The 12,117-nt window shown below is 42.8% G+C and overlaps 1 protein-coding gene across 1 annotated transcript in view; it reads left to right on the forward strand.

The window, feature by feature from the left end:
* Nucleotides 1-2,043: 2,043 nt before the first annotated feature.
* Nucleotides 2,044-12,117, forward strand: part of LOC108786323 (platelet-derived growth factor receptor-like protein) — a 15,569-nt gene continuing 5,495 nt past the window's right edge. Inside the window, exons 1-5 of the mRNA XM_018555584.1 lie at nucleotides 2,044-2,144; nucleotides 4,411-4,726; nucleotides 8,115-8,266; nucleotides 9,406-9,699; nucleotides 11,818-11,957. Coding sequence (XP_018411086.1) covers nucleotides 2,096-2,144; nucleotides 4,411-4,726; nucleotides 8,115-8,266; nucleotides 9,406-9,699; nucleotides 11,818-11,957 — 951 coding nt within the window. The 5' untranslated portion in view covers nucleotides 2,044-2,095. The remainder of the gene's footprint in view (nucleotides 2,145-4,410; nucleotides 4,727-8,114; nucleotides 8,267-9,405; nucleotides 9,700-11,817; nucleotides 11,958-12,117) is intronic.

Genomic DNA, 12,117 nt, shown 5'->3' on the forward strand with positions numbered 1-12,117 from the left:
GGAGAACTATGGGGTTAAGGCTTTTCCCCATAGTTCTCCTTAGGGTAACGGGAGGACACAAACTAGCGTCCTCCCGTCACCCTAGGCTCAGTATACCGCAAGCTGTAGCTCGCGGTATACTGAGACACGGCAGCTGAAGCGGATCCCGACAATTATGTCTGGATCTGCCCAGCTGCGTGACTGACAGCTGGCTCTGCCTATCTAGAGGCAGAGCCAGCTGTACCCGCCCCCTCCCCCGTCCGTTCCGCCAGTCAGCGCTGGCGGATCGGAGCGGGGAGGGGGATCCAGCCCCTCCCCTGTCACAGCAGAGAGCCGTGACAGGATCGAGAGGTGAGCGTACGCCGGTATGTGTTCGTTCATCTCCCGATCTACTGAGCTGACCTGTGACAGTCTCATTGTCACAGGTCGGCTAGAACTATGAGGTGAGTGAAAAGCAATCACCTCATAGTTCTCCTTTAAGCATTTAGTTGTGGTGCATTTAAAGAACACATTAACGTTGTTTTAAAATAGAAATATAGCTGTTTTCCAGAAATGTGCAGGAAGGAAGGTTTTTTTAAATTGTAAAATAGATGTAGGGCAGCACAGTGGCATAGTGTTTAGCGCTTTTGCCTTACAACACTGGTAGTCCCTGGTTTGAATCCCAGCCAGGTCACTGCAAGGAGTTTGCATGTTCTCCTTGTGCTTGCGTGGGTTTCCTCCCAAAGACATGCTGGTAGGTTAAATGACTCCTGTCTAAATTGGCCCTATGTGTATGCATGTGAGATAGGGACCTTAAATTGTAAGCTCTGTGATGAGAGGGACTGATATGAATGTACATTGTGTAAGTAGTCAGCGCTTTATAAATACCATTCATAAATAAATACGATGACTCTTCTGTAAAATAACGCTTCTAACTTTCCTGTTTGCATTCCTCTTTTGTGTGCATGTGCAGCCCAGTGTACAATCCTGGCATGTTTCGGGTGCTGGGTTGAATGAACTTCTGGGCTATGTATGTCATCCTGAGGCCACCACTCAAGATGATCAAAAAAGATGAACCCAGAAGAATCCGGGTAGAAGATGCTGGCGCTGGTGAGGGAGCTTGTGGACATTGCATCCCTGGAGCAAGGGTAAGTCTATCTATCTATTTATCCATCCATCTATCTATCTATCTATCTATCTATCTATCTATCTATCTATCCATCTATCTATCTATCTATCTATCTATCTATCTATCTATCTATCTATCTATCTATCTATCTATCTATCCATCTATCCATCCATCCATCCATCTATCTATCTATCTATCTATCTATCTATCTATCTATCTATCTATCTATCTATCTATCTATCCATCCATCTATCTCTCTAACTCTCTATCTCTCTATCCATCTATCTATCTATCTATCTATCTATCTATCTATCTATCTATCTATCTATCTATCTATCTATCTATCTATCTATTTATTTATCTATCTATCTCTCCTATCTATCTTGTATCTCTCTTTTTATATTATCTATCTATCTATCTATCTATCTATCTATCTATCTATCTATCTATCTATCTATCTATCTATCTATCTAGCTATCTATCTATCTATCTATCTATCCATCTATCTATCTATCTATCTATCTATCTATCTATCTATCTATCTATCTATCTATCATATATATTTCTATCTATCTATCTATCTATCTATCTATCTATCTATCTATCTATCTATCTATCTATCTATGTTTTATCTCCATCTCTTTTTTTATCTATCATCTTTCTTTCTTTCTTTCTTTCTTTCTTTCTTTCTCAGTTGTACATTTTATGATACAGTTGGCTCATGTTTGACACCATGATTTCCAGGGACAAAACTTCTAAATCAGAAACTGTCCCTGACAGTCTGCAGCTGATGACGACTCTGCTAAATAAGCTTAAAGGGAATATTTGCAGGGAATACAATCCTACCCCTTCATTCCCCCTCACCACCTCCCTGCCATGTCCCCTCAGTGTACCTCCCATCCTCCCTGGCAGGAAGGCAGCGTGGAATCCACTGACCATCCACTGCTTAAAGGAGACACAATTCTCACACTCCACGGTGGAATTTCCAGCCTTCTCCCTTCTACAGTTATGGATTACAAAGTGCTGCTGATTCTTCTCCCAAGTCTTGTCCTGTTAGGTAAGCCCTGTCTCTCCATCAGTCTTCTCTGTCCCTAACAAAGCTTATACTTATACCTGGGCTGTAGGCTGTGTACGTTGCTGTATGTCAATTAACAGAGGAGCTATTGTATGAAGGGTCCGCATACTAACGATCTCATTCATGCAGCTTGTTTAAAGGAAAACTGAACTTGCTATAGATGGCTCAAATGTTGTCCAATTCCAATCAGCCAAAGTCCGAGTCAAGGGTGGCTCTGTGGCCCCCTACTGCGTCACATTAGTTGAATAAACAGTCGAAAGAGACGGGTGAAAAATTGTTGTCCGGACCACGACTGCATCCTATTAGCTAAAGTCATTGATTGGGTATTCAGACAGTCGCGGGTGTCGAGGCTGTCTGAATACAATAGCTGGCAGGGGAGAGTCGTCCATCCAAGCTGTTTATCATGAATGGAGGAATCTATTGGTTTCAGCTCCATGGGCTGAACAGGAGAAATCTAAACATGTATGGCTAGCATATATCTTACACAAAAAGGAATTAGGAAAATGAGCCTTAATGCTTCAAATTTAGCCCATTTTGATGCCCATATGTTTGGGGCCATAATTTTAGATATCTTCTGTTGATCTTACATGTTCATCAGGGAACATTATTAATGGGAAGGTTTTTAATACAGGAACACCTCAGAAGCCTCAGTATACAAAGACACTGTACCAAGCTAGTCCAAGGGGCTCAGTACTATGTGATCGTTGTGATGACTAATCAATTGCCCTCCTTGCAGAGCTCTTTCTACTTAACACAGCAGAGAGAACTCCATGATTGAAGACGAGGTCACATGCCCGAGCTGTTTATATGTTTTGTTTTTGTATTCATCTTTTTTATACCATTGTTGTTTACAAATGTGCAGTACTCTTTTGTTGTTTTGTTGTTTTTGTTGTGGTATGGGTGCAGTAGGGCCATATCCCTGCTTTCTACATGAACCCCTAACTTTACCTCTACCTTTTATGGGAATATAAGAACACTTTCAAGAAGCCTGACTTGGTGTTTCTAAAACCACTCCATTAATCTTCTGCATTATTATAATTCTACAGATACCACTGTCAATATCAGCCTTCCTCTTTCCCAAAACGATTCTGCAGAGTAAACCTTTCCCTGCTGTCTGTTTTTTTAATTTTATTTTGATATCGGGGGGCGCCGATTGCCGTCAGAGTAAAAAAAAAAAATGAATAGCTAGATTGCTATTGGCTAATTCAATTTGCAATAGCTAATAGCAGGCTGGCTATTGCAACCGCCCTCTGCTGCTGTCAATCAGCAGAAGTGGAGCTGAAGTTCTCCATTAGGTCCTCCTCTGCTGATCGACAGCAGCATTGGGCAGGAGCAATAGCCGGCCTGCTATTGGCTATTGCAAATTGAAATAGCCAATAGCAATCTAGCTATTCAATCCCATGCTGTCTGTTTTTTTTTTAATTCTGATGGCAGGAGCTGTCAGAATACAGAAAAAAACTGCAGAGATAGCAAGGGAAGCATTAGCTCTGCTCCTCTGCTATCTGCCATCATTTCAGGAAGGTGATCGCTCCCTCCCCCCTGCGGATGGGGGGGATCTCTGAAGTGAATTTTTCAGGTTGGTATGCCTGCAATATAAGGAAGACATTACATTACAATACAATTCAAGACAACACGGTAAGGAGGGCCCTGCCCGTGAGAGCTTACAATCTATACTGGAGGTACACTGTATCATCTTCACAGAATTGGGTGTTGGGATATTATGTCAATGGTAAACTGGGAGTTGCGGTGATGTTATACATGGGAAAATAGGAGTTGGGTTGGCTGCTTTCTGGCAAATGGGATGGTATGCACTAAACTCAAAGTTGGCACAAGACAGTTACCTACAAAGCGAGCATGTGTGGCACTTACGTTACCGAGGTAGGCAGGCCGACGTCTGCTTTTGCAGTGAAGATAGGCTTCACTGGAGGTCTGTAACTTAAAGTGACCCTAAAAGTCAGAAGTTAAATCACAAAAATGTATTAAAGTAGTGTACCTATTAACAGCATTTTTTTTTTGTGTATCACTCAGCTGTAGATCCTTAACAGAGCAATAGCTACTTTACAACACATGGAGGGACCATGGGGAACAAAAACTCAACAGAGGTTCCGACCCTCTCACACTTAATCCAAAACTGCCATAAAAAGTTTTGACTAAAGTTGGGTTTAAGATTTACAATTGACTAAATGTCATTGCATAAGTTCCGGTATACTTTACTGTTTATTTCATGTCACTTTATTTGGCTTTACAGGTAAATGTGAAATCAACACTAAACCAGACAAAACTGGCGATAAGAAATTGGTTGGTGTGTCCACTAAATCTACAACTAAGAAACCTAAGCAGGATGTCATAAAGCGTCCACCCAAAGTCAAACCCCCTGCGTCTCCTGCCCAGAGCCAGGTAGGGGGGTCCATCCTCTCCCAAGTCCTGCAAAGAGGGAAGTTCCAGCAGGTTGGTGACACAATTACTGTTAAGGCCGGCCAAACCTTGGACCTCCGCTGCAAGGGGACCTCAGTCCGTTGGAACTACCCCCAATACCTGCATGAGGATGATGAGGGAAGACTCAAGTAAGTGAAGCTAAAAGAAATTCTATGCTAAGGGCCCAGTCACACCATAACCAGCGCGTTCTGGTGCGGTTCACGCCCGGAATGCACTGGAGCGCATAGATCAAGCCAGGCAGCGTTCTGGGGCGGGAGGGGGCGTATCGGTGCCATTCATGTCAATGGCATTGCAGACAGGGCCCCTGCCCACAGTGCGATTGCCCGCAATAGAACGCGAGGTACAGGAATGCACTCTGTTCAAGTGCAGTGCGATCTGAAAAAATAGTGCATGCAGCATTTTTTCAGATCACACTGCACTGGAACGTAGGGCATTCCTTTACCTCGTGTTTCTGGTGCGGGAGACTGCACTACAAGTGGGGGGCGCGTCTGCGGTGCCATTGACATGAATGACACCGACACACCCCCTCCGACCCCAGAACACTGCCCGGCTTGATCAATGCAATCCAGTGCGTTCCGGGCGCGAACTGCATCTGAAAGCACTGGATATGGTGTGACTGGGCCCTAAAAGAGATCCTGTCACAAGACCATTTATTTCAATAACAATCCTACCATAAGATTAAATGTGCACATTACATGGTGTAAGAATGTTGTTTGCCTGCAAAAAAACTCCCTTCTGTAGATATCTGAAAAACCTGAGGCTGCTGTAGGGTTCCACCATCTTGGATGTGATTTCAGCTGTCCCAGCAGACTCAGAGCTGTCACTTATCTGAAAGTCTATAGCATTCTCCTTTGCTTCTCCCTGACAGCTACACAAAAGGTTATGCATGGAGGGGAGGGGCAGAAGAGCTTGGCCTGCACAGACAGTAAACAGACACTCCTTTAAGAGGATAAGGCTATGACATGGTAGTAGGGAATGACACTTGTGGCTGTGCTAGGAAGTTGACCCTTTCTGAAAAAGTCAAATTTGCTAGCTTCAAAGGCACATTGCAAGTGAATAGAAAACAATTGATGGAAAGGAAAAACACTGCAAGTAATAATTTGTCTGATAATGTTCTTGTTGATTTCTGGTATACAGCTTCACTGTAAGATTGGAACAGCTCTGTTAAGGAAAGATGTACTGAAAGATATAGGGGGGCTGCCATTGGCGACCTTCTGAAAATGCCGCTTGCCTGGCTTTGATTTGATTCAGTACTCTGAGACACTGACTAGGACATGTAAAAAGTACAGGATATCAGCATAGCCAACGTAAATTCAGAATTCCTCATCTGTATCCATGTTCCAGGTCAGTGACCGTAAGCATGGCTGCTTAAACACAGATATAAGATTGAAAACTGACCATTTTTGTTACTGAAAATTCTGGATAATATGAGGATGGCACATTGTTCAGTACTACTCCTTCATGCTCTTCACACAGTTTGGGGTTAGTCAGACCTTGCTTTTGTCACATGCATGGTAGTTGTGTCTCTTTGGGCTCACACTATTGTGTTGTGGTAACGTGTGTTAGTGCCCTGCGTTGCAGCATGCCGCAATGCATTGTGAAAGGTTGCATTTCTGACTAACAGTCACGTGAGGCTTTAGCCATGCTAAATGAATGGGATACCTTAAAGAAGAACCCCAGGATTTTCAAAGATTAACCCTTGCAGTGGGAGTAGCCCTGCACTGCAAGGGTGAAATGCTCGCTTTTCTCCAGGAGCATAAGAAGAAGATATACTCACCTGATCCTTGATCCTGCTGCAGTGACCGCTTACCGCTCTCCTCTGCTCCGGCTGTGGTAAATCCTTTGGGTGCTTTACGTCTAAAAGACCTGTCTAGACGTCGTAAGACGTGTGACGATATCACAGGTTCTTAGACTGCCGGGGCCCGGGGGGAAGAGGCTGCAGGGGCCGGTCTAGCAGTCAGGAGGGACCAAAGATCAGGCAAGTATATCTTCTTTATTTTCTCTCCCTAGACAAAACGAGCACTTAAACCTTGAAGTGCGGGGGTAGCCCACTGCAAAGGTTAACTTTTCAAAATCCTGGAGTTCCACTTTAGCACAACGCACGTTATAATGTGACGTAACACACATTAATGTGCCCTCCTTATTGCACCAGACAAATGGGAAACTAGCTTCAAAGGTATTTGGAGAATCCATTTCATTTGTGTATAGAAAGTTAGTATAAGGCCTGGTTCACACCTTGGCATTTTTGAGCAGTAGGAAAAGCGCTTTTAAACACCGAACACAAGAAATCCCATGATTTTCAATGGCCCTGGTTCACGCTTGAGCAGCAAAACGCCAGCAGGAAAATGCCAAACACAGAAAAAAGTACATGAGCTTCTTTTGGCAGTTTCAAGCTCAGTTTTCCCCAATACACTTCAAGAGAAATGCCAGGAAAGGTGCGGCAGAAGTATGTTGCACATTTTTCGTTCGCGTTTTTGTGCATTTGTACATGCATTTGTCCATTGACCGCAATGTTTTCTAAGCTGCCAGTCAAAACACGCGTCTCCATGTCCGTGTGTTTACAAAACGCACATAAACTTGCAAATAACCGCACACTGAACCCACACCTACAAACATGCAAAAACTATGCTACCTAGGTGTGAACCAGGGCTTAGGGTCCATTCACACCATCTGCGTTGGAGCTGCGATGGCTGTTGTCTCCAGCACAGCCCCAATGTAAGACGAGGCAATTTATCTTGTCACGGATGGTGCCCATTCACACCACCACGTTGCAGTAAGAACACAGTGGTGTGCGCTGAAAAAAAAGTAAGGCATGCCTTACTTTTTTTCAACGCAGCGTGATGCGGGGTTGTACAACCGCTGTGCTGTGCCCATAGAGCTGAATTAAATGTCACTTTTAACATTTCAATAAAGTTCTAACGAAAAAAATGACACAGTGTGATGTGCTGGGATCAGCACTTTAGCACTATGCCGGGGCACCGCAAACCAGGCGCTGTGTGGTTAGCGCAGCATCTGGTGTGAACGGGCTTAATAGTTATTTGGCTGCCTGCTGCCATCAAGTGAACCTCAGAATAGCTATTCAAGTCTTTTAAAGACCAGTCTTTGCCTTCTGAAGGGCTTCAGGTTTAATTAGACACATTAGGTATTGATAACATGTACAGTTGTGGTTATATACAGTAGCTCATCTTATAAATGTAAAGGGACAAATTCCTTTAAATCACCTTTAAAACACACATTTATTAGTCCAACTGCAGTCTTTTGATAGAGAAATACATTTAAACACTAAACTCATTGTCAATGTGGATAGTTATATGTCCGCATTTTGCGATGCATTGTATGGAAGGGAATGCTCTGTAGCACATCATTCTGTCCTGTTGCAATAAATGAACCCTGTTTGTGATCCAACATGGGCTTGTCTCCCAGTCACACTGAGTTTTATTGCTGTCACATACAGTCTCATACAATGTACGGTGAGTGCAAAGGTCCCTGCTAACCTGAGTAAACTTCCATTGACAGGATTAAACACTTTGGCCGGTACAGTCAACTCATTGTATTGAACACCACAGGAGCAGATACTGGTGAATTCGGCTGTGGTGGGTATCAGTGTGCTGGAGATGGCTGCCATGATGGTGAGGAGAAGACTGGCAAGACTTTTGTGTTTGTCCCAGGTAATATATTTTCTGTCCTTCACTATGCATCCATGCTATACACATATAATAAGTGCAATGCTTCCCACATACACCACCCCTTTTCCAATGTCAAAATAACATTTGAATGCAGTTAGTAGAATCCAAACAAATAAAGTAGATATAAACCCGACTGCTAAAATCTTGTATAATCTTTGACATGTTTATGTAATTTGAAAATTCAATTTTAATATTTTTTTTAAGGTACTTTATGTTATAGGGTGATGCTCTGTTCCTCTCCCTGAATTGTGCTCCTGTCTTGTTACCCTGTCATATGGGCTTTCAATGGAGTCTACAAGTTCCTGACTGACATTACGAAGGCATGGTCCACTATTGTCCTAACAGAGCTCAACAATCTATTATCAAGCTATTACTAAGCCAAGTATTTGAGTAATAATTTAACTGTTTGTCTGTAAATGTTCTTATTGATCCAGATTATGGTATAGCTAATATTAGTTACATTCAACTTTACGTGTTCTGTAATGTTCACCTCTCATCTATGTAGCTTTCTCATTTCTAATAAGTGTCAAGAACTTACCCCAGGTATAACTGCTTATAGGATTTTTTAAGCTGTGATGCCGAGCCAACATCATAGTTTTATTTACTTACTATAAATAAAAGGATCTATTTTAGGTTGTAGCTGTATGTGGTGTGTTATCAACAATTAGTTCTACAATTCCTATTACCCAGGTCATTTTTATCAAAAGTCCATTAATAGAGTGTTGAGCCATCAGACAGTCAATGTGGATTCCTTTATTATATGAGTACTTGGCAAGCTTCAAATAATATTACTTTGGAGTGAGCTGATGGACTGTCTATTTTTCAGCAATGGTCACACATTTCATTTTTTATATTGGCCTTGGAGATGGGGCTTGGTGTTTCTGGGTGTAATATGGAAAAACGAAGTACAAAGACTATATTGTCTACACATCTCTCATTACTGAGACTCTTGAGTGTGTAGAACTGAATTTATAGTAATGGTTATAATTAACTTTGAAAGAATCTTTACAAAAACATTTTAATATATCAGAACCTGTATCACAGTGTTATGACTTTTCTGTAACTACTGCATTCTATTTTGGGATGCTAATACATGGTCCTTTCACTCTGTTCTTTTGTAGATCCCCAGGAACTCTTTGTCCCAACTGAAGATTATTATGTGGTTGTCCAGATGCGCACAAGACAACCAGCTCTGCTGCCCTGCCAGGTCACCAACCCATTGGCCAAGGTGACTTTGCACCGAGAGTTCCCACCAGAGCAGATCCCTGTGGATGGGGTAAAGATCTCTTTTGACCAGAAGAAGGGATTTGTCATATATCAGCCACAGCTTTCTCTTGCCGGCTCTCTCTATTGTATTGCAGAGTTCAATAACCTTCGCCAGATGTCCACCAAGTATATGTTAATCTACGTACACTGTAAGTGCTCTTTGTCAATGTTTTAGTGGGATGATGGGGAAAAATTTTCAAAGATAAAAGATTTTAAAGTAAACCTTTTAGGATTTTCAAATAAAAAGGAAGGAATTTGATAATGTGGGGAGAGTGAACAAGAAAAAAAGAAGTTGAATACAGTGGGGGAGCATTCCATTCTAAATTTGTGGGGTGGGGGACAATACAGTCCACCACCCCACAAATGCGATCCAGGATGGCTGGATCTAATCAGGCACTGTAGAGGGCCGCCCGCGGGGGCCTCCAGAGGTCCCCCTTGAGGAGCAAGCGGCCGGCGAGTACAGAGCATCTGTAGCCGTGCAAGTGGCAGAGAGGCGCCGGCAGGAGGGAGCCACTGCACCGGCGGCCGGAGGCTTCTTTTAGCGGGGGCCAGTGACGGGCCGCGAGCAGGGGGGGGTTTCAAAGACAGCAGAGAGGCCCAGGGTGTCTGCCCCTGCCTTTAAACCATCACACCATCTCGGGAAACAAAACTGGATTGCAGCATCTGTTTATGTTTATTCAAATTACAACGTCCTCACTAGTTCCACTAGGTGGCTCCCCCTTCACAGGAAAACTGAGACATAGCCTGGCCCTGTTCTTATTAAATAAGTATTGGCTACTTACCATACAGGGTTTATGTGTACAAGCAATATGCATGCCAGAGGAGTAGTCTACCTGCTCTTTATTCTAGTCTGTTTAGTACAGCTTTCTTTTTCAGTTCTCTCTAGATAATTCTTACTAGAGAGTCAGATTTCCCTTTCAAGAATCCGAATAATAGGTGACTAACAAAGCTGGCACTCCTTGTTTACAGTATCCATATACACAGGTCTCATGTTAGACATTTGTTTGAGCTGTCTGCCTCAAGAATCACACTATTTGAGTTATTTTGTTATTATATTGGCCAGTTACACAAAAGCCATGGTTACTGTGCTTGTCAGCCCTGGGAAGCAATCGGATCTAAATAGGGGATATTACTGTAGATCAGCACCGGTTTAATAGGTTTTAATAATGAATACATACATATTTGTCAGCAGCTTTATCCTTCTGTTGAATGGCCACACTTGTGATTTGTTTCCTACTACAAGCATGCTTAGATTTTGTAGCAAAGCCGTACCAAGAGCATAATCATACCACAAAATTGTGGGAACTGTGCCCCAGGAAGGATTTTTGAACTCACCATAAAATAATTTTCTCTGAATCCATTCTGACCCCTCTCCCGAACCGCCACTGGTCATACTTTTGAGAGAACCACTATTCCCCCCACCGCAGCTGGTGTACCATCCGTACAACATGACCTTGCTGACCAATGAGTGTTTGCCATTTGCAAGCGTTATTCAAAATGCTCAGTGAAGGATTGCAGTTTGGTGTACAATGTATGGGTCATATACTGGCAATGGTGGGAATGAATGGTGGTTCCCTCAAAGGCATGACCAGCAGGGATGGGGAGAGGGGGCAGATCACTTTGCTGAGAAACGGGAATTACTGTTTAACACCTTCTGCAGTGAGAACTGGAGTACAAGGGAAATTAGATACGCCTAGCAACATTTACCAGTTAGGGAGCTCCCAGTGTTTGGCTTATCAGCCTACTCAGAGAGTGAGTCATCAGAAATAGCGCAAGTGCCGAGGCAATGTCAAAGGCTCCGGACCTGGAAAGCACTTCATAGCAAACTTTTTACCAGAACGGGGTCTGGAAAGCACTTTACCCAGAACCCAGTGGCCAAAGATCACTTCCAGGCTAACCCAGCAACATCCAGTCTAGACACGCCACTGCATAATCTAGGAAAGACCAAACTGGAATACTACAATCCTGGAGACCAGCTCTAGCAGTGATGTAGAGAAGTGTCGTTTAAAACAAATTAAGAAAATACTGAAGAAAAAATACTAGCCAAGAATAAGGTAGTCATTTAACAGCAGAGCTGAAGAAAAAGATGTCCATCCTTCTAGGACACTAGCCAAAATCTGAAGCATGCTGACAGTGGGAGGGGTTACCCTGGGCAGACCTACAATGTTTTTGGTTGCCAGTGTACATCCTTCCTGTATAATCCGAAGGTGAAAGATTTACCGTGTTCCTTAATGGACCTGTAGGAAATGTATTTGTATTTATTTCAGATCCATCAGCTCCACCTAAGCCTACAATTGAAGTGTCAGTGAAGTCAGTTCGTGCTGGAGATAATTTCATTGTCACTTGCACTGTTCTTGGTGATCTGGATATTGGGGTAGATTTCACCTGGGAGTATCCAGGGCAAAAGGTAAGCATCAGTCCTGAAATCACTATTCTTATACTGCACTATACTATAAATGTTGTTATGTTTATTTCTGTCATACATTTAAATAGATAATTAGAAAAAAAAACAATAGAGATATCTATCTATCTATCTATCTATCTATCTATCTATCTATCTATCTATC

This window comes from Nanorana parkeri, unplaced genomic scaffold, assembly GCF_000935625.1.
Source record: "Nanorana parkeri isolate BGI_ZX_2015 unplaced genomic scaffold, ASM93562v1 scaffold203, whole genome shotgun sequence".
NCBI classification, from domain to species: Eukaryota; Metazoa; Chordata; class Amphibia; order Anura; family Dicroglossidae; genus Nanorana; species Nanorana parkeri.